The following is a 23,056-nucleotide window of genomic DNA, read 5'->3' on the forward strand; positions in this document are numbered from 1 at the left end:
CTGAGTTTCCTCATCTGAAAGATAATGATAGTGACAAAAATGGCCATTGTGAGATTCAAATTGTACTGATGGTATTGGGTAGTGATTGGGTTACTAATTCTTACTCTGTCTCTCTCAAGGACTGTTGTAAGAATCAAATGGGATGATGAATGGAAAGTCCTTTGTATACTATAAAAAACTGTGCTTGTATCAGGTACAATTACTACTTCAATTACCACTCCTACCCTACTGCTGTTATTCTGACAATGTCCCAGGACAGTAAATTGAGCTGCCTGTGGTTTAGGAGAGTGATAACCACAGAGTTTGCTCAACCCCTCACTAACGACTTCCACCACAGGAAGGAATTAGGCCCAATTCTTGGGAAGAGCTTCCTAAGACTTGGTGTTGAGATACCAGTAATCTAACCTCTAGTTCTCCAGCTTTCCAGAGAAAGGAAGGGTCTAGATTTCATGGGGCTAAGTCTAGAGGCAAGGACTTGGACTTCCTGACCTCAGGTCCCCCCCAGCTGCTGGAAGGCGCTGGCACGTTGTACCATGGAAGAGCTTATTAATCACTGCTTGAGCCCTTACGGCGTGATGGTTAAATGCTCGGCTACTAACCGAAAGGTCAGAGGTTCAAACCCAGCAGCAGCTCTGCGGCAGGAGAAAGATGTGACAGTCTGCTTCCATAAAGATTACAGCCTTGGAAACCCTATGGGGCAGTTCTACTCTGTCCTATAAGGTCGCTGTGAGTCAGAATCGACTCAACAGCAATGAGTTTGGTTTTGGTTTTGATTTTGGCTTCTGCCCAGAGGGAGGCTGGGGCCAGTTCCTGAAATTAGATCCTGGAGCATGTGTCCTGGGCCAGATTGTCTCTGATGATTTCAGCTTATACGTGAGCCTGGGGAAGACTGAAGCAGGGCTGGCCACAGGCCCTGTGGCCAGTCAGCCTACCTGGTTTTGGGCTTCTGCTGAGCTCCAGAGGAACCAGTCTGACCCTGGGGCCTGGCCTTGACCACCTGGGTGCGGGGAGGCAGAGAGAGGAAGAGCCATGGTTCTTCATCTGGAGGACCCCTAGACTCTTGGGGAAGACAATGTCCCTGACCTAGGGTAGGCCACTGTCTGATGGGGGAGACAGAGTGTCTGATTTGGGGGAGATCCCTATCTAATGGAGGATATATAATCTCTGAATGGAGGGAGAACCAGCTTTGTCTGATGGAGGATACCTGGCCTCTATGCTGGGGGAGGTCATTGTCTGATGGGGGAGACATAGTCCCTGAGCTGGGGGAGAACCTGGCCTATCTGATGGGGGAGGCATTGTATAGAGCTAAGGGAGACTCCTGTCTAATGGGGAAGACCTGCCTCTGAGCTGGAGGTGGCTCCTGGAGTTCCCCTTCAGGTATCTCTAAGTGAAAGGCATAGCCCCTGCCCTCCAGGAATTTTCCATCTGTTCTAGAGACAGCTGTGGATGCTGAGGAGAGATGGAGGATAGGTACAAAGCACTCTGCAGTGATTAGTAGAGGAGATTGGCTGAACGACAGAAACAATTAGCAAGATAGAGCCCTCTGGAGTCAGGCAGCCAGAGAGGCATAGGAATCGGTTGTGGGAGATAGAAGGAGGAATGGTGCCTGTAATAAAAAAACCAAAAACCAAACCCAGTGTCATCGAGTCGATTGCAACTCATAGCCACTGCGCAGATCTCAGAATTAGTCCATAGCAGAGCCAGAAGTCAGACCCATAGAGTAGAACTGCCCGACAGGGTTTCCAAAGAGTAGCTGGTGGATTTGAACTGCCAGCATTTGGTTAGCAGCCAAGCTCTTAAGCCACTGAGCCACCAGGACTCCAGCCCCTGTCCTAGGAGTCAGGGAATGCAGGGGCAAATCCTGGTCCTATCCCAGCCTCTGGATGACCTTGGGCCAGTCCCTGCCCTTCTCTGGACCTCACCTGTAAACGAGGGCACCTGTACAATTTGAGCTAAACCCAGATTAAAACTCCATGGCCCTCACAGGGTATCAGATGCCCTGACCAGGGTAGATAATGGAGGGAAGGAAGCTGGAGCAGCATCTGGAGTGAGGCCCAGGCATAACAGCTCCCCACTCCAAATGCTGGCTGAATGCACTTCTGTGTGGCAAGGGACTGGGGACCAGAGGCAGGCCTGGGAAGCAAGAGGGGAATTCTACTCTCCCAGCCACCACCTCCCATCTGGTCTGTTTGTCTTTATTTTCTGGCTCCCAAGGAAAACAGCTCCTGTTCTGGCCCAGGGGGCTGGGGAATCAGCTGGCTTGGCCATGTGCTGTGGACAGACAGACATAAATCTTCTCCTGTAACAGAGGCCCTGGTCTTGCTGCTGCAGGAACAGAGGGACCCCCTTTCCCCTACCCCCGGGCTCAGAGGACCCTCATGACCATCTCTCCCCAGCAGCCAGTCCAGCCAGTGGTTTCCTCCTCTGACTCCTCCTTAAAGACGCCTTTCCTCCTCTCCCTCACACCTGGCGTCTAACTTCAGTCCTGCCTACTGCAGGCAGAACAAACCTCTCCCTCTTGCTGTTAGTGGAGCACATGTCAGACGGAAAGCGCTCCTAGACATCACCTTGGCTGCTCCTACCAATAAGCACACTGAAATTCAAAGGGGAAGGGACTTACCCAATGCTGAGTACCCTTCAGTTCAACAGACTTGCAGTGTGGGCAACCTGTGAACGAGGCCTCGTTTTAGGAGCTAGCAGAGGGTTGGGGAGGTCATCAGTGCCAGGATAGCCACTTCTGTTCCTGCCCCCTTCTGGGACTCTCCCACACCACCCACTGCCCCCGCCACCCCACCCCATCTCCACCTCCCTAGATCATCCCATTCCTGAGGGTCCAGAACCCAAACTGGCACCAGCGAAGGCTTCCTCAGGAACTGATATTTAAGCTGAAGTCCGAAGGATTAGCAGGAATTTACTAGTCAAAGGTAGAGGAAGGCAGGCAGGGAAGTGAATTAGGCAGAGGGAATAGCATGTACAGAGGCCTTTGACCGGAAGGCCTGGGGCATTCAAGGAACTCAGGAGGGTCCTGAGTACAGGGGAGGGGCCTGCAGGTAAGGCTGCAGAATGAGGCAGCAGGCCAAGGAGGCTGACCTTGGTCACGTGAGGGATGGAAGTCATGGGAGGGGTTTGAGTAGGGGAGTGACTGCAGTTTACAGTCATGGCCTTTATCCCCTTGTGTTATAATTTGGGTGTCTCTACAATTAACATATGAACCCTTTGAGGGATAGGACCAAGAGGGACTCAGCCCTATGACAGGGTACCCAGTCAAGGGCCTGGCACACACTAGCCACTAGGGTATGTGTGTTAGGAATGTGAAGAATGAGGGCACTTGTCCAGCTCACAGCCCTCGGCTCACAGCTGAGGTCCAGGCAGAAGCTTAGCCCGAGCAAACTGAGCGGAGGGAAAAGGGGCTCATTGCACCTGGTGCACTCACCCAAGGACCCCCACATACAAAACCTGGCATGTCCCACAGTCTGGGATGGAGGAGGCAGGCTGCAACCAGGGGACAGTTACCCAGCAAGGGGGCATTGTCTCCTTGAGGGCTGAGTGGGCAAGGCAGGCAGGAGTTTGAGAAAACATTCTGGAGAAAGGAAGATTGAGCCTGACCTTGAAAGGCTTGGGGATGGAAACTGATAGACCAGGGGCACTGGGGGCACCGCCCACAGCCAGGGATAGGGACCTAACTCAGGTGGGAGTGCCCGGAGGAGCAGGGAGGAAGTGGAAGGAAGGGCACAACAAAATGATCCAACTCTATGTCTGGTCCTGTGCTGGGAACAGAGAAGAAGAAAAAGGCTTGGGTTGACTTGGAAAGAGCTATAGCAGATCAGAATGGAATGGGCTGAGTGGGAACAAAGTGGTGTGAATAAGTGAAATGAAAAAACTGAAATGAGACGGGGCAGGATGAATGAAATAGAATCAAATAGGTGGCATGGAGTAGAATTGTATGGGATGGAATAGAATTCTATGGAATGGAATAGAATTCTATGAGATGGGTTAAAATTGAATGGAAAGGAAAGAATTGAATACCCACCCACTGCCATTGAGTCAATTCAACTCATAGTAACCCTATAGGACAGAGTAGAACTGCCCCATAGGGTTTCCAAGGCTGTAATCTTTATGGGAGCAGACTGCTACATCTTTCTCCTACCGCAGAGCTGCTGCTGGGTTTGAACCACTGACCTTTTGGTTAGCAGCTGAGTGCTTAACCACTGCACCGCCAGGACGCCTTAGAATTGAATACAATGCAATCTAATTCAAGGGAGTGGAATGATAAGAAACAGGATTTCAAAAACGGAATAGAATGAAATTAAATGAAGTCAAATATAATGGAATCAAAATGAATGGAGTAGAATTAAGTGGAATGGAATAAGAAGGGATGAAAAGGAATGGAACAGAATGAAACGTAAAGGACTGGAATGGAGTGTAGAACTAATTTGAGGAGAAACTGACTTAAACAAACAGGGTAGGATGGGACAGAAATGCATGGCATGGCTGGCCTGCTGCCCCGTCTGCCCACTCTAACCTTCTCCCCACTCACTCCAACAGTTTTCCCCAGGGTGCTGCTGCGGACCCTGCGCCACCCCATCTTCCTGCTGGTGGCCTTGTCCCAGGTGTGCATGTCATCCATGGTGGCAGGCATGGCTACCTTCCTGCCTAAGTTTCTGGAGCGCCAGTTTTCCATCACCGCCTCCTACGCCAATCTGCTCATTGGCTGCCTCACCATCCCTTCGGCCATCGTGGGCATCGTGGTGGGAGGTGTCCTCGTCAAGGGCCTCCACCTGGGCCCAAAGCGCTGCGTTGCCCTCTGCCTGCTGGGGACGCTGTTAGGCCTACTTTTCAGCCTGCCGCTCTTCTTCATCGGCTGCCCCACCCATCAGATTGCAGACATCACCCCCCAGCCTGGGTGAGTGCGTGAGTGAGCATGTGAGTGTAAGCATGGGGGCAGGGGTTGGGACAGGGAAGAGGCGTGACCCCAGACAGGCCAAGTCAGTGGGGCACCCATCTAACACAAGTCTCACCCCTCACCGTAGCACTGTGTTCTCTCCACTCTGCCTAAAAGCCCTCTATTAGTCACTTGCCTGGCTCAGTTGCAAGAGGTGGGGCCATCTTTCATGAAGGCTCTGGTGAAGGGGCCATGCACCATTAAAAGGGGCAGGGATGGAACGACCAGGGCAGGAAAGTTCGGGCCAGGGGAGGGGGTGGAGGCTGAGACAGGGCATACCCGCCTGTGATGAGGGATCTGCAGAATGGTGGGGCTCTGTGGGAACAGTGGAGGAGGGGGGCGGGGGCATCATGGCAGGCAGGACTCAGCTCACCCTTAGAAGTAATTTTGCTCCCAGGCAGAGAAAAGGCCTGCCCAGGAGAGGGAGGGTCTCCATCCCTGAGGGTGACGGTGGGAGGTGGGGTTAGCAGGAATGGAGTGGCCCCTGCTAGGGTGGCTGCAGAGGGGACATAGGCAGTGAGAAGGGGTTAGACTGGAGACCTCAGAGATTCTTGGTTCTTAGAGTCCAGGAACTAAAATTCTGTTGTTCCATGACCCTAAAATCCCAGAATTCTTTCTCAAGTCTTTGGGGCGGCACCTGCTTCCATCTTCCAGGAAGGGGGCCCCTGATGCCTCACTTTCTCCTATTCACTGCACACCCCTCCCCGTCCCCGGGTCCCACACGCACACGTACACCCTCTCAGCTTGGCAGAGGATGTTGGAAGTTGCTTTCCTTTCTCTTCTCCAGAATGATTTCATTTTTCCTGGGAACTGCTCCAGGCTTAGATTGGCCCAACACCCAGCCAGAATTCCCCAGCTTTCTCTGTCTCCATCTCTCGCTTGGCATCTCTTCCTTCCATGCAGGTGTCAGCTTTTGGCACCTGGGACTCCTTCTGCGTGGCTGTGTGGGACCCGGGATCTTGACCTAGAAACACCCAGCCCTCCCTGTTTGTGTCCCAGGTCCCACCCTTACCAACCTCTCCCACGTCTCCTTCTTTCCTTTTCTTCCTTTTTTCCCTGTCCCTTCTCCTTTTTCCAAATAGTGAGGCAACTCCGTTGTCTAGAGCGGGGCCTTCATTGTGCAGAGCCCTGTTGCAGGCACTGCAGGGAGGGCCTGGGTCATGCCCTCAGGAAGTCCCGGCCTGAGAAGTCTTCTTAGAGTGAGAAGTAAATGGAGAGAAGTCAGTCTACCCCATGTGCACCATCTCTCTTCTCTCTCACTCCTGGACTCTGGCACCATCTCACCTGTGTTCTGATTTATATTCTTGCCCTGGGTTCTAATTCATCCAAGAAGCCTTTTTGGACCAACAGAGCCAAATGGGGAGAGTTTCTCATTCTCCGGCACAACAAGTGACGGCTGCCAAGAACCAAGGGTCTCCCACATGCCCGATGCCATGCCCAGTGCTTCACATACTCTCATTGAACCCTCACAGTCTCTGTGAGAAGGGGACTATTGTCATCCCCATTTTACAGATGAGAATAGTGAGGCTCAGAGAGGTTAAGTCATCTGCCCAGGTAGGAGGGGCAGAGCCCAGAGCCAGGGGTCCCTCTGTAGGAGCAACCAGCTCCAAGTGGTCAATGAGGGAGGAGGGGCTGGGGGAGAGGAGGCTCTCCCTGCTCAGCCTTCCAGCTGCTGGCAGAGGCTGCTCCGGGAAATGCCTCCCCTGGGCAGAGTCACCTGGCGTGGCCTCCTGATAGGTCTTCAGCTCAGACAGCTCCAGCCTGCTCCCCGTCCCGTGTGAGATGCATTGAGGCAGTGCCAGGCACACGGGTGTTGGCTGGCAGGGGAAGAGGAGAAGACTGGGTTGGCTAATGCTCCTCTTCTCCATCATAGGGAAGGAGAGGAGCTCACTTTTGCCTCCATGCCTCACCTGTCCATCTCCAACTACAGGCCATCTCAATGACAGTCCCACCCCCAGCCTTCCCGGCCCACGCTGCTCAGCTTCCACAGAATTGAGATCTCACTCATCTTGCCAGACTCAGCCCTTTGCCTGGGCCTCGGCCCCACACCCTCCCCCTCAAGCCCAGGAGACCTCCAGCCCTTCCCCCAGTGGCTCCTCTGCAGCTTGGCCACTGGCTCCTTGTGCCCCCCTGAGCGAGGCATCCACCTCTCTGCATCTCTGCTTCCCTGGAAGGCTTGCTGTGCTCCCTCCTAGCTGTGAAGCCAGGTCAGACTCTGAGTCTTAGGGGCCACCTCCCTGCCCCCTCAGGGAGACTTGCCGTCTCCGGCTCAGGTGACTGCCCCCTCTATCCTACCTTGCCCTGGCACGAACAAACAGCAAATGGCAGCAGGGAACTCCTGGAGTCAGGGGGCAGATCCTCAGGAGGGAGGCAGGTGGGACTAAGGGGGGTCCTGGGCTCAGTGGACAGGGCATCAGAAGTGGGCCATGATGTCAGGAGACTGCAGGATGGGGAGGGTGACTCAGCTGAGCTGACAGACAGAAAGACTGAGACCAGAGAAAGGCAAGAGCAGGTCGAACATCGCATAGCTAGTCAGGCCTCCAGACTGGTCCCACACTCAGCTCTAGTTTTCTGAGAAAAAGAAGCAATCCAGCTCATTGAGAGAAAGGCACTTTTCAGCTGAGACTAAATTCTGAGGACTTTTTTGTGCGTAGTAGGGCCATTGAGAAGCAGCGATTTCTTCAGAAGAAGCTTAAAGACTTGCAGAATCTTGAGGCTGGAAAGGGTATCAGAGGACTCTGTTCCAATATACTCCCATTTCTCCCATCAGCTTCCAGCCCATCTCCCCACCCACACACCTTGGTTCAAGGCACTTAGACACCACACTGTGATGGGGCAGCCATGACAGGGAAAAAACTGTGTGGAGCTGAAGGCTCTGGCCATTGCTCTTAGGGATGGGGAGCTGGGCTGTAGGGCTGAGGTGGCCCTGGCTCCTGGTCTGAGGGCAGAAGAGCTAGGCCAACCCTGATGGCCTTCTCTCCCACCAGCGCCCAGCCTGAGCCTGGGCTGTTTCCAGGCTGCTCAGAGCCCTGCTCCTGCCCATCGGACAACTTTAACCCTGTTTGCGACCCCAGCACCCGTGTGGAGTACATCACACCCTGCCACGCAGGCTGTACTAGCCAGGTGATCCAGGAGGCTTTGGACAAAAGCACAGTGAGTCAGGCCTCTGGCTGCTCCCTCAGCCTCTCAGGGCCTCTGCCTTTCCCTGCGTCTCTGAGCCTGTCACATCCTCCACCTCTGAGCGTTCTCACTCTGTCTTTCTCTTCTCTTGTGCTGTTTGTCTGTCTCTTCCTTCTGTTGGCAGAGGTAGGAAATCATTCTCTCTATAAGCTTTCGTTGCTGGCACAGGCCCAGTCATGTGCCAGGGTACAGATGTGAACCAGACCCGACCCCCAGCTGCAGGTGAGACACAAAAGGAAATCACTCATGGGAACTCCAAGGAGGCTAATAGATCCCTACAAGTATACACAAGTGTGGAAGCAAGCAGATATGTCCCACCTGGGAGCATGCCAAAAGACTTCATGGGGAGGTGGCATTTGAACTGCAATTGACTTGGGAAGAGAGGGATCCCCAAGCAGGGAGAAAAGCATAAGCAAAGATCTGGAGACACAAAAAAAAATACGGAGTTTCAAGAAACTGCAAAGAATTTGTTGGGACAGAAGCATAAGAGTTCAGAGAAGGAAAGCAAGGCCTAGACAAAGAAGGGCCTTGAGTGCCAGGCCAAGAGTGGAGACGTTATCCTGAGAACAATGGGGAGCCATGGATGGTTTTTGAGCAAGGGAGCGATAAGATTGGTTATGTGTTCAATCATGCTGGAGGCCATAGTGTGGAGAAAGGTGAACAGAGCCCAGGATAGGAGGGAAGGAGACCAGTGAAGAGGCTGGCACCATAAGCCCATTCATTCATTCATTCAGTCAGTTAGTCTGTCAACAAAACTTTGCTAAGCTCCTCCTCTGTGCCAGGCCCCGGGCTGGGGTGGAGGACCCAGAGCCATGGAGCCTGCCATCAGGGAGCCCCCAGTGGGAAAATGAGGGCAGTGTAATCAGTGGTGAGTTCTCTGTGAACGTGAGCGAAGGCCACCAAAACCAGCTGGCTTCCCCTCCCCTTCCTCCTCAAATGAGGACAATACCCACCTTCCTCAGGCACCCCCCACCCCCAGGCTGTAGTAAGGCATGTGGGAACGGCAGTGTCAGGCTGGTTGTTATGACATGTCCCTCTAGAACTCCACCCCACCTCCATCAGGCAGAATCCCTGCTGTTGTTCAGGGCATCTGCATCTAACCCTGAGGATTTCTTCAGGGACAGAATGGGGCCCTGCCAGCTGGCCAGAGTAAACTGCCCAGTTGACAGTCCTTCAGAAGGCACACACTACCCGGGCTGTGTAAATTGTTTGCATTTGGAATGATCGCAATCCCAGCCTCTCAGGCCCGCTAGCACTCACCGTCCTGACTGGTTTGATCTCCCCAAGAGCCCCTCCAGAGGCTCCCAGGCCCTGACAGGTGGGGCAGGTTCCTGAAGAAGGCTGTGTTCTCCTGTGGATGTGGATCCCTGAGCTCTGAGGCCAGCCACCTGGTACAAATCCCTGTCTTGCCTCTAACTGGCTGTGTTACCTTGGGCAAATTATCTAACTCCTATGCCTCAGTTTTCTAGTCTGTGAAATAGAGGGGACAATATTATTGAGTGCTACTATATGCCAGGAAACCCTGGTGGTGTAGTGGTTAAGAGTTCAGCTGCTAACCAAAATGTGGGCAGTTCGAATCCACCAGGCCCTCCTTGGAAACCCTATGCGGCAGTTCTACTCTGTCCTCTAGGGTGGCTATGAGTTGGAATCGATTCGATGGCAACGGGTTTGGTTTTTTCATACTAGGCTAAATGCATTACCTGAATTAATTCACTAAATAGTAACTGATGAGTCACATGACATAATTCACGGAAAGCACTTTGCATCACTAGTAACCAGTTGCCATGGAGTCGACTCCAACTCATAGTGGCCCCATGTGTGTTGGAGAGTAGAGCTACGCGCTATGCTCCATAGAGTTTTCAATGGCTGATTTTTGGAAGTAGATTGCCAGGCCTTTCTTCTGAGGCACCTTTGGATGGACTCAAATCTCCAACCTTTCAGTTAGCAGTCAAACGCATTAACCATTTACAACACCCAAGGACTCTGCACTTAGCACAGTGCCTGGAAAATATTAAGCACTCATTGATACTCCTACTATGCCCATTGTGTAGATGAGGAAATGGAGTCCCAGAAAAGGACAGGGAATTGCCCAGGGTCTCAATGCCAGAGCAGGACTAGAACCTGGGGCTCTAGCCTCCCAGTCCAGCCCCTTCTTTGGAGCATCCTCAGAGGTTTGTGTTTAGGTATATGTCTTAGTCATCTAGTGCTGCTATAACAGAAATACCACAAGTGGATGGTTTTAACGAAGAGAAGTTTATTTCCTCACAGTTAAAGTAGGCTAAAAGTCCAAATTCAGGGCGTCAGCTCCAGGGGAAGGCTTTTTCTCTCTGTCGGCCTTCTTCTCTTCGGTGTTCCCCCAGACTAGGAGCTTCTCTGTGCAGGGACACTGGTCCAAAGGATGCGCTGGGCTCCTGGCACTGCTTTCTTGATGGTATGAGGTCCCCAACTCTCTGCTTGCTTCCCTTTCCTTTTATCTCTTGAAAGATAAAAGGTGGTGCAGGCCACACCCCAGGGAAATTTCCTTTACATTGGATCAGGGATGTGACCTGGGTAAAGGTGGTGTTACAATCCCACTCTAATCCTCTTTAACATAAAATTACAATCACAAAATGGAGGCCAACCACACAATTCTGGGAATCTTGGCCTAGCCAAATTGACATACATATTTTTTGGGGGACATAATTCAAACCATGACAGTACAGTATTTCGAGGGGTGTAGCTGAGACCTGGTCAGCACTCAGGAACCGTCACACTGGGCTGGAATTGCCTCTTGGCGCGCCTGCTCCTCAGGCTGACTGAGCTCCTTAGTCCAGGGATGGTCGGACCAGTGTCCAGCACAGCAGTGCTCAGTAAAGTTCTATGAATGAGTGAATGGCCAGGGGAAAGGTGGGCAGATGACGGGATCTAGGGCCCAGGGGTGGGGCGGAATCCCTGGGAAACTGAGAATCAGAAGCAGCTGGAGAGATTGAAGTCATCCATAAGACGAATTTCCTGCCATGGAATTACGTGAATTCAAATAAAGGTTAGAGAAGGAACAGGGGCAGGACATCTCTCTTCCACTAACTTTGCCTTGGCCCATTTCTCCCCTTACCTGTCCCTCCATTTATCTTCAGCCCAGTGGGTTGCTTGGCCCATAGGTGAAGGCCCAAAGGCCACTTTTCCTGCAGTGTAAAATGGTGTGTATTCAGGAGGTCACCTGTGGAGCACAGCCTCATCACACATGTCAGCTTGACCAGGCATTGGGAAGAAGAGCACCCAGTTACCCAAGCCTTAATCCTAGACGTTGTTTCTCTCTCTCTTGCCTACCTTTCTCTAGTTCCACATCTCTCCATTCACTCCCTCACTCCTAAATGGGCCCCTGCCCCAAACCTCTCCATCCGGTCCATGCTCCATGCAGCAGCCTGAGAAGGCTTTGGAATATCAGGTCTCTTCTCTCCCAGCTTAAAATCCTTCCAAGTCTCTCTCGCATCCATATCAGCTGTTTCCACACTGGGAAGTAGCTGAGCTTCTAGGGCTGGAGGTGAGAGGCCCTGAGGGCTCCAGCTGCCCCAGGCCAGCCAGGCCACCAGGAGTGCTGAGATCACTCTCCACACACCTGTCTCCCAGCCGAGGCTAAGGATTGCTGGGACACTGGATGAGAAGCTCTGATCCACAGCGAAGAAAGGCCCAGACTTTTGGGGTCAGCTTTGCTCCCATCAGAAGCCTGAAGGTACTCTTCATCCAGACCACTTTTAAAAAATTTTATTATAGTAAAATACATACAACAAAAATTCTGCCATTTTAACTAATTTTATGTGTATAATTTAGAGACATTTGTTGCATTCACCATGTAATGTGTAACCATTACCACTATTTCCAAAGTTTTCATCACCCCAAACAAAGTCAGTACCCCTTAAGCAATAAATCCCCATTCCCTCCTCCTCCCTCCAGGCCCCGGTAATCACCAATCTACTTTTTGCCTCTATGCATTTGCCTATTCTAGTTATTTCATGTAAGTAGGACCATATAATATTTGTCTTTTGTGTCTAACTATTTCACTCAGTATAATGTTTTCAAGGTTCTTCCATGTCATAGCAAACATCAGAACTTCATTTCTCTTATGGCTGAGTAATATTCCATTATATGGATAGACCACATTTTGTATATCTATTCATCTGTTTCCAACACCCGGTGTCCTGGGGCTCCCATAGTGTTGTCTGGATCTCTCCATTCTGTGCTTTTATCTTCCCTTGAGATTCTTCTCCAGGACCCAGTGCCCTAGAAGCCTCAGTCAAGTGGGAAGGAAGGAAACTGAGGTGGAAAACCTCTGAGCTCTTTCCCCAAAAGCACTCTTTGTTGCTTTGATTCCTTACGCAGGTAGTCAGGAACTTGTGCGTGTGTGTGTGCGTGACTTATTGGTATGTGGTGCGTGTGAATTATGTGGTATGTGTGTATATGTGTGTAATATGTGTATAAGTGGTGTGTGGGTGGTATGGTGTGTGTGTGTAAGGGGTAGGGTATGTGTGTAATGTGTGCAAGGGTGTGAGTTATGTGGTGTGTGTGTGTATAGTACGTGTATAAGCGGTGTGGTATGTGGGTGGTATGGTGTGTGTGTGTAAGGGGTATGGTATGTGTGCGGTGTGTACACAGGTGTGAGTTATGTGGTGTGTGTGTGGGTGGGTACAGGAGCGGATTACCCAGTAAGCAAGGTAAGCACGGGCTTACTTGTGCTTCCTTACTTTACAGATTAGTAAGTATGGTCTTACCTGTGCTTACTGTGTAATCTGTCCCTGTCAGGGATTGTAAATTTGAAAAGAGGCTTTGATTGTGTAGGAAGGTGCTATGGGGTTGGGAGAGAGACAGATGCCAGCCATATCTAGAAGCAGAATCTTTGATGTGGTGGAAAAATGTGAAATTGTTCACTACGGATGATCTGGTAAGCAACGTAAGAACCGTGCTTACCTTGCCTACTGGATAATCCACCCCTGGATGTGTGTGTGTTTGGGGGGGTGATGCTTTTCTGGGTCTTTTTCCACTTCCCTGTCTCCCCACGGTCTCAGCTCAGGCTCAGCCCAACTGGTGTGCAGACAGCCTGTGAACAAGTACCCGCCTGGCTTCCCCAGCTTGTCCTAACATGGCCAAGAGGTCAGAAGTCCTACACTCTAGCCGGCTCTGGCCCAGCCAGCTATGTTCCCCTGGGCCTTCATGAGCCTTCCTGGACCTCAGGCCTGGGGGCAGCTTGCTTGCCTTTGGAAGCTCCTGAAGGCTCTTCTCTCCTCCCTTCTGCCCCCAGGTTTTTTACACCAACTGCAGCTGTGTGGTGGGGGGCGGCTCTGTGACAGCAGGCTCCTGTGACTCAGCCTGCGGCTACCTGGTGCTGCCCTTCGTGCTCCTGATCAGTGCGAGTGCGGCACTGGCCAGTGTCACACACACTCCCTCCTTCATGCTCATCCTAAGGTGAGAGCAGCGCCTGGAAGCGGGGATGGGCAGGGACAGGTGGACACCAGGAAGTCCTTAACCATAGGCAGGACCAGTAATTCTGAAGGAGGAGTCCCAAGAAGGAGGCCACGTGGATGTCTTGGTTCCCCACAACAGCCTGGACCTTCATTGTCCTGTTTTCATCCTCATGGCAACATGCTGAGACAGGTTTTTCTCCCCATCTTACAGATAAGGAAACTGAGGTTCAGCGAAGTTCAAGAGCTGGCCCCAGGTCACATAACAAGTGTTGGGTGGAATAATACTGGTGCCTGGCCCAGTACCTATCTGCCCTACAGGAAAGGAGGCCACACCTTGAGGATTTGCCCTGGCCTCCCAGTCAAATTGAGGGAGTATCACAGGAATGGTGAGGAGGAAGTAGAGGAGTGTCACCTGACTCCCTGGCCCCATCCTACCTGCAATGGACAAGCACAGGAGGTGTGTCCATAAAACCAAACTGTGTCAGTGTGGTCCATGATTCTGAACATCAGTTCAAGTCAACAAGCACTTATAGTACTTTTTAAGTGCTCACTGGGTACCAGCCCTGTGCTGAACACTGACTCTTGGTACAGTATCTCTCTGGCCATTGTCCTGAAAATGCCTGCTGGGCTTGACAGATCATCACCTGAGGCCAAAGTCAGGGTCATCTTGCGGGGGAGGATGGGCTGGGATAAGGGGACCTCAGAGTAAGACAATTCCAATTCTTCATTATGCCGGGATTATTTTATTTCCTCTCTGCTTTCTAGAAAATTACAAGGGGGATAGAGCCCTTGTAAATATTAAAAGACATGTAGGTCCTTAAAACAGGCTGTCCACGAGAGAGAAAGTGGAGGAATCAGAAGCCCCAGCAGGCAGCCTGATTAGGAGCGGTTAAGAATGCAGGCTCTGGGTTGCACAAATCCTGTCTTTGATACTGGTTAGCTGGGATCTTGACCAAGTCACTTAACCTGTCTAAGCATCAGTCTCCTTATCTGTAAAATGGGCCTAACAGTATACCTACCTCACAGGGGTGATGTGGGGGTTGCAGTATAGAATGACTGAGCCCATAGTAAGCACTCCATAGTGCCAGCATTGTTATTACTTAGGAGGAGCCATGACTGCCCGGAGAGCTCAGGCTGAGACACTACAGTGGCTGGGAAGCTGGAGGGAGTGTCTAGTTGTCCCATCTCCATGTCTTGCCAATTGTAGGAGGAAGGGGAAGAGGGGATGTGTTCTTGACCAGGACCATAGGGCGGTCAGCACAGCGCCCTGATGGTCAGTAAGTGTGCCTGGTACACCGGGACCAGGCTCTGCAGGTTGAAGGGAGATGGGGTGCAGGTCCTTCACCCCCAACCTTCAGACTGGGGGAGGGCTGGCTCTCAGTGGTAGGAGAGAAGGGGTGGTGAGAGCCCCTCCACTCTGCTGCATGGCCCTTGGGGGCTGGAACTCTCTATCCTCATGTTCTAATGTCTTTGCTTGTTAGGGGAGTGAAGAAAGAAGACAAGACTTTTGCTGTGGGCATCCAGTTCATGCTCCTGAGAGTTTTTGGTAAACAGCCTGCTTGGGACCATTGGTGGTAGTGATGGGGTCCAGATGATGAGTGGACCCCACAGGGATGAGTGGGGCCCAGTCCCTGACCTTGTGGCTCCCAGGTACTCTGGACGCGATGAGCAGAAGCTAGGCAGACTGTCAGGGAGGCTCCATCTGATGCAAGGCTAAGGGGTGGGCTTGAGGTTCAAACACTTCTTAAGCCAAGAGGCCCCTGGAGGTCCAGAGCCCCGAGGGGTCCGTGTGTGCCAGGGAGTGTGGTGAGGGGGTGGGAATGCCGGGCCTCCATTGTCCCTTGAGCATCTCCTCCTGCAGCCTGGATGCCCAGCCCCGTGATCCATGGCAGCGCCATTGATACCACCTGTGTGTACTGGGCCCAGAGCTGTGGACGTCGAGCTGTCTGCCGCTACTATGACCACGATCTGCTCCGAACCCGGTGAGACTTGGCGGGGAGGCTGCCAGGGGACTGTGGGAAGGGGGCTGGAAAGACACTTGGGACCCAGGCAGGACACCAGCAGGGAAGTGGAGGTCCCATTACATCCACCTGCTATGTGGCAGGTGCTGTATCCAGTGCTGAGCACTCCAGTCCTGCAAGCTTGACTCTCTTCCTTTTATAGATGAGGAAATTGAGAGTTAAAGCAAGTCGCCCAAGGTCACACAGCTAATAACTGTCAAAGCTGGCCCTCCAACCCAAGCCATGTGATCATAGAGTCTGTGCAGGGACCATGATATTGTCACAGGCTGGGCCTGGGGGAGAATCATGGAGTGGCCTAGCTATGAGAGAGACTGGGGCTTCTTCTCTGGGGCTCAGTCTTTCCATCTGTACAACAGGGAGCTCAGAAGAACCTGAAGACAGAGAGGCTGCTAGCTCTAGGATGGATATGGACAAGCTTGCTAGCAGGGCTGGGGCAGGGAGTGGGTAGTCACTTTCAGCTTTGAAGAGGGCATGGTCCCTAGAGGCAGAGACTGTCCAGGGGGGATTCCTAGGGGAGGAAAAGTCAAACAAGAGCCTTGGTGAGTTAGACGAATAGGACAGATGGAATCCTCTTTTTCTTGGGAGGGGTGAGGACATCCAAAGGTGCAATTGTTAGGCCCATGAACTCTTAGAGAGGGGAGAGAGAGAGACAAGGCTGGTTCCAGCCACACAGCAGGCAGGGACAGGGCAGGGAAGATGCCCAGGCTTCTGTCCCATCCTTGCCTGGGGCCCCATCTGCAGAGCCTCTGCCCCTGTTCCAAGGAAGGGCCCCATAAGGATCAACTCCAGGGGATCCCCATGTCTCCCCAGCCACGGCCATGGTGCTGGGGTCTGCTGTCCTGGGGCTGAACGCCTCTACTCCCCTTAAGTCCTCAATGGCTTTCACTGCACAGTGGGTGAGGACTGTTGATGCCACCATGCCACCAGCCTGAGGATATCCAAGTCTTGGACTGAGAGGTCCTTTTCAAGGGTCCCTTGCTTTTTCCCCTAGGTTCATCGGCCTCCAGTTCTTCTTCAAGACGGGCTCCCTGGTCTGCTTCATCTTGATTATGGCCATCCTGAGGCAGCAGGACAAAGAGGCGGGAACCAAGACGACCCTGCCTAGCTGTGGCCTAGAGCAGCAGCAGTTAGAGTCAGGGCCAGAGAAGAAGCTTGAGGAGTCCAAAGTGTGAGCTGTCTCAGGGCCCCACTCTGGCCGCGAGTGGCAGTCCCAGAAGATACCTCCTCTGGGCTCTTTTCCCCAGACTGGGTGTCAGGAGCCCTGTGTTCCAATTCTGGCTATTCTTCTAACTTGCTGTGTGACTTCAGACAAGTCACTGACCCTCTCTGGGCTTTCATTTGCTCATCTGAACCATGACATTATTTGAGGATTTGCTGTGTTGATCACTTACTTCTGTGCAAGAAGCTCTTTCCCTTCATTCCTCAGCCAACAGGCTGACCTTGAACCAGGCTTTCCTGGGTGGAAGGGCTACGCATCTTTCCCTGGGGCCCGGGACAGGAAAGTCGACCACAGTAGGCCAGGCTGCCCTCCACACTGGGCCCAGCCTAGCTCTGCTGCTCCCCTGGAGCACCCTCTCTGAGCCTCAACCACCTCCTCTGTACAGTGGGAGTGGACTTGCCTGCTTTCAGGCTTGTTCCAGCTGTGAGCATCTGTGTAGTCAAGATGAACTCTGGTCTCCCCAAGCCCGGCTCAGCCTGGAGGTGGGGCCAGGTCAGCCTCTGTAAAGATTTGACTGTTTGGTGCCCCCTAGAGGCCAATCCTAAGCTGGGCTCTAAAGGGAGACCCACTGGTGGAAGTTAACAGGCCTCACCCTCAGGACATCCAGGGTTGATAGGGCATTCAGGGGCCTGGTATGAGGGACTCCAGTCTATCCTCATTGGTACTGCCTTCAGGGAGCCTTAGCTGAAGGGGAAGACTCGAGTCTCCAGACTCAGGGACCCACAGTATGGGAGTGAAGCCTAGTCCCTGCCTTTAGGGACCCTGGTCTAGGGAGGGAGACCCAGGCCCCACACTTGGGTAATTTCCTAACTTTAGAGACCAAACACACACTCAAAACACATTCACTGGTACCAACGGGTGGTCAAGATTTTGTACATTTGACCAGGTACCATCAAAGTCTCTGCAACCTCTTTTGTGAATAGAATCCTAGTTTCCCCCAATTCTGTCCAGATGTCTGTCTGTGTTACCAGGGGCTGTGTAGATAATACCTGGTTTAGTGACACCCAAGTGTTTTGGGTGACATCTGGTTCTCTTTGGGGTTGGTGTAAGGACTGGTTCTTTTTAACACCCAGGCCTATAATGCTGGGAGCAGTAATGCCCAGCTCTGTGTAAAGAACAAATCTGTGCAATGCTTGGGCCTGAACAATTCAATCCTTTTCTACATCAGGTCTTATTTTATGCCAGTTCCATCTGGCCTAAGGAGTCCTGGTGGTGCAGTGGTTATGTGCTTGGCTACTAACCAAAAGGTCAGCAGTTCGAACTCACTAGCCACTCTGCAAGAGAACGATGTGGCAGTCTGCTTCTGTAAAGATTACAGCTTTGGAAACCCTATCGGGCAGTTCTATTCTGTCCTATGGGGCTGCTGTGAGTCAGAATCGACTCCCTGACCTGGTTATTTCCCTGGGAGGGGGAGAAAGTTTCCTGATCTGCTCCCAGCTCATTCTGTTGCCACCACACACCCCACCTGTCTGATGCCCCCACCTGGTTGGGGAAGAGGCAGGAGATGGGGAGCCATCAGCAGTGGCTTCCCAAGCCCTGTGCTCAGGACTGTGGGACAAGCTGGGGCAGGGGGCGGGATGCATGTGGCTCGTGCCCTCTGAGCAACTCCCGGTGGCAGGAGTTTGAAGTTTTCCCACATGAAAGAAGAGGGAGGTACAGAAGTTCTAATTCACTATTTTATTCTATCGATTGATACCTTTAAATGTTTAGCAAATATCTGAGCTGTATTTATTAATGGCAAGAATTTCAGAGTCTCCTCTAACCAGATAAGAACTTAATAGTATGTTTGTATTTTCTTTTCCTTCCCTCCTGTTTCCCAGGTTTTGCATAAATAATCTGGAATTACAGATACAGCTTATTATTAAATTTGTTCTTGCATAATGTCTCTTCTATTACAAAAATCTTTTCTTACAAACCGCATTGAAGTTTGCAACGACCACATTATTTCCAGTTATTTAGATTTAAGTTTTACTGGTTTCATTGCTCGCCATTATGTCTTGTATAATACATCTTTCCCTATCTTCACATTCGGGCTTAATTTTCATTTGGCTGGGCTACTTCCTCTAGTAATGGTTTCAGAAATGGAATAAGGTCACGAAGCTCTCTGAGTCCTCACCTATCCAAACTGTTAGCCCCATTTTACAGAAGAGGAAATGGACTCAGAAAGGATAAGTGACTGCACAAGATTACACAGAAAATAAACGGTGAAGCTAAGGATGGATCCCGATTTGTGGGAACTGTTTACACAATTTTGGGAGCCCTCATTAAGAAAAAGAATACAAAATTAGGTGAGAAAGTGAATATTTTCTTAGAATGAAAAAAAAAGTAAAACCAAATTAAATACATCACACAATCTAGAAAAATCACATAATATTTTATTAACTATATTATTGCCTTACATACCTCTAAAATACTTTTTTTTTCCCATTATGATTAAAAGAATTTCCTACAGACTAGCTTCTAGCTCCGTACATTTCAAATCTTGTCTCTCCTGTTTCTCTTCCGTTGCCCATATCCTTACAGGCCAGGCAGCATAAAACACATTCATATCATGCGATGACCTCTAGATGTGACATCTCAATGTCACAATGCCACGCTGAGTCAGGCAGTGGGTAGGAATATTCCTAGAAGCCATTCCCTACACAGAGATGGCTAGCAATGGTTTATCTATACACAGAAGTGACTGAGAGCCACATAAATGTATCCCAATGAGACCAAACTGAGTCTATCCCCAACTTGACTTCCCCCAACTTGACAGATCCCAGAAATGCCTGTGGGTTCTCCAACCATCTCACATCAAGGCAAACTGTAACACAAAGGGAAGACAGAGTGGAAGGAAATAGCAGTCTTAACTGATGGTGGCTAAAGTATCTCATCTTTTCAAATTTCACAAAACCATGACTATATGAACACATTGCTGCTGTCCCTCCCAGGCTGGTGAGATGAGGAAACACCAGGAGTCCCCACAAGAGTGACATGGGGCCAAGAGCCAGCCAAGGGGTGGAGCAGGTAAGGGCCAAAGGGCTTCCCAGAGACTGAGAGGTCCAGGGAGCAGCCCTCTCCCTTAATAGAGTCCCTGGTCAATGAAGAGCCACAGACTTTTGCATCTGTGAGATCACTTTCTTCTCACCCTGTACCAAGCAATAGAGAGAAGGTAAAGTGTACCTGCTAGATTCTACTGCTGGTAAAATCCGGATCCCACACCAGGTCATAGGGCAGTGTTGGGACCAGAACTGATGACCTGATAGCTGGGTCTGAGTTCCTTCTGTCTATGAGCTCATGCTGGGAAGTACCAGAGCAAGCAGATGCCCCTCAAGAGTTGGGAGCCAGGATCCATGATTAAAGCCCAAATAAATGAGGAGCAAGAACCCATAGGCACCTCACCACTCCCTGAACATGTTGAATTCTTTCTCAGTACCATTCCTTTAATGAACCCTGATGGTGCAATGGTTAAAACACTCAGCTGCTAACCGAAAGGTTGGCGTTTGAACTCACCAGTGGCTCTGTGGGAGAAAAGACCTGAAAATCTGCTCCCATGAAAATCGTTGTCATGTGCCATTGAGTTGATTCCAACTCACAACCTAGGCAATCCTATGGGGCAGTTCTACTCTGTCATATAGGGTTACTATGAGTTGGAATTGCTTGGGCTGTACCCTCCGCCCCAGATTGCCTTCTTCATCCCCACTGCATGATTTCTCTCTCCATTCTCACTTCATGAAGTTCTATCCAATCTTCCAGGCCCAGGTCAAATGCTACCACCTCCAGGAGGTAGCATGGTATAAGCAATGGGGAGTAGTGACAACTGTCTTTGGGAATCTGACAAAAGATACAGACTTTCCATTTTAAAATGAACACAAACACAATTGTGCATACAATTTCAGAGGTTAAGGACCATCTGAAGCCTGGTTGTAGACCTTCTAGGAGTCCAGGATCTCAAGGCAAAAACTCTTAGAGTGAAAAGAACGGATCTGCATTCAAATCTTGACTCTGCTGCTTACTCATGGCGTGCCTCTGAACAAATGATTTAATTTCTCTACATCTCAGTTTCTTCACCTGTAAAGTGAGGTTGATCATACCTATCGCCTAGCTCCCAAAAGTTGTGAAGACCAAGTAAGAGTATACAGTTAATCACAGGCACCGCACGTGATGATCAATAATTCTGTTTTCTTCCCTTTCCTCTGTCCCTGAAAGAATTTAATGAGCACATAGAGCATGGGGGTGGGAAGAGTGCAGTGAAGACAGAGGGAGAAGTCACTACTAAGGGGAGACACACTCCCTTTGCCCTGCCCTGCCCCAGCTCCACTTGTGCCCTCCCTCATCTCTCTTTCACTGTCAGCCAGGGCTCAGCCGGCCCCATCTTATCCACAGCCAGCCTAGGACAGCTTTTCTCAACCAGATTTACACTTTTATTGATTTTCTTTCTCCTTTCCAGAGCAGTCCCTTCCTTCTGCTTCCCTTTTTGCTATAAAACGGGCTTACTCTGGGAAACAGCAGTTCTGGGGATTTCACTCATTCATTCATTCAAATACCCAACTAACCACCATATCCTACATGTCTGCTCTGTGGCCCTGTCTGGTACTGATGGGGACACAGCCATGAATCAGACATGGTCTCTGCTCTCAGCTAACTCCCAGTCTAAGGAGACAAGCTTAAAACAGTAACAATAAAAAGGTTGAGAGTCATATATGAGAAGGAAAAGGGGGAAGTTATAGGCTATTCCTGGGGCCATCAAGGAAGGATTCCCAGAGGAGGTTATATCAGGGCTGGTCTCATAATTAAGAAGGAACTCGCCAGGTGGAGAGAATGGGAATGGACACAAGAAACAGCATAGTGAGCAAACACAGGAAGGCCTGAGAGGGCAAGGTATGTCTGAGATATGGTGACAAGAGCAGCGTGGCTGGAGTACAACATGTGCAGGATGGTCAGGAGAGAGAGAAGAGGGAGAGCTGAGGCTGGAGAGATGACCAGGGATCAAGCCTTGAGTTCCATGCTGAAGGTTTTGGATGTCTTCCTGAAGGCAAGGAGGAGCCCTTGAAGCATTGATTGACGGATTATTCCATTGATGGGTTATTTTAAGTCGGGAGTGACAAGACAAGATTTGTGTTTTAGAAAGGCCGCTGGCTGCACTATTGGGGCTTTGAGTGCAGAGGGGAAGCTGGAGGCCAGGAGCTCAGGCAGGAGGCTGGTGCAGTAGTCAAGAGGAGAAGCAGAAGGTCTTGAGCCAGGTCAGGAGAGGCATCCTAGGGGTGGGGACATCTAAGCTGAGTCTTGAAAGATAAGTAGGATCACACCAGGTGGAGAAGTTGGGAACGGTGTCCAGGCAGAAGAAACTGCACAGATAAAAGCTCAGCATACAGAAAGCTCCTGGCAGACTTAGGAAATTTCCACTAGTTCAGGGGGGCTGCAGTGTGGCCTAAAAGAAAGGTCATGGTGAGGGATGAGGCTGAAGAAGTGGGTCGAGGCCTTCAATGCCACTCACAGTCTCTGTCTCCTGAACCTAGGCTGAGGTAGGAGAGGAGAGGGGGCACTCACCACTTGGGCAGAGGTGGCTGTATGGGCCTGCCTCCATGCCACACTGTGAGAATTCTAGGTCAGGGGTGGTCCTTACTCAAAACAAACCTCTCCATAAGACTCACACTTGATCCTCATGGCTTCCTGTCAAGGAATGCAGAGCTGCAGTTATTATACCCACCTAGCACATACAGAAACGGAGAACCAGAAAAATGCAGGAATTCGTACAAGGTCACTCAACAGCTTAGGTGTTCCCCTCCCAAAACTCTCAAGTTTTTTCTAATAAGCTTACTAGTCCCTGAACTACAATGCTTGCGCACACTAAATGTTCACAATGTGATTGGGATGGAAGAAGGGAGAGGAAACTATCTCTTCCTCATGGTCCCAATTCCTCAACTTTCACCCTGGAGCTAGGGACATGCCAGCTAAGAAAACAGAACCAGGTTCCCTCTGCTTTGGCATCCAACAGACATGAGGGCAAATCTCAGCTCTACCGCTTCCCATCTGTGGGAAGTCCACTCATCTGCGCCTTGATTTTTGCATCTGTAAAATGGGAGAAAAAAAATCCACCCTTTAGGGTTGTTGTGAGGACTTAATGGGATAATGTTAGACCACTATATTAGTTACTTATTGCTGCATAACAAATTACCCCAAAACTTAGCATCTTAAAAAAACAAATATAAGTAAATATTTGGTAAATAATAAATCTCAGATGATTTCTAAGAGTCAAGAATCCAGAAGTAGTTTA

General features: G+C 50.8%; 1 protein-coding gene across 1 annotated transcript in view; it reads left to right on the forward strand.

The window, feature by feature from the left end:
* Positions 1–16,750, forward strand: part of SLCO2B1 (solute carrier organic anion transporter family member 2B1) — a 40,664-nt gene extending 23,914 nt beyond the window's left edge. Inside the window, exons 9-14 of the mRNA XM_023736497.1 lie at positions 4,546–4,903; positions 7,930–8,095; positions 13,395–13,558; positions 15,039–15,103; positions 15,419–15,539; positions 16,570–16,750. Coding sequence (XP_023592265.1) covers positions 4,546–4,903; positions 7,930–8,095; positions 13,395–13,558; positions 15,039–15,103; positions 15,419–15,539; positions 16,570–16,750 — 1,055 coding nt within the window. The remainder of the gene's footprint in view (positions 1–4,545; positions 4,904–7,929; positions 8,096–13,394; positions 13,559–15,038; positions 15,104–15,418; positions 15,540–16,569) is intronic.
* The last annotated feature ends 6,306 nt before the right edge of the window (positions 16,751–23,056 follow it).

The sequence above is a fragment of the Trichechus manatus genome, unplaced genomic scaffold (genome assembly GCF_000243295.1).
Source record: "Trichechus manatus latirostris isolate Lorelei unplaced genomic scaffold, TriManLat1.0 scaffold00088, whole genome shotgun sequence".
NCBI classification, from domain to species: Eukaryota; Metazoa; Chordata; class Mammalia; order Sirenia; family Trichechidae; genus Trichechus; species Trichechus manatus.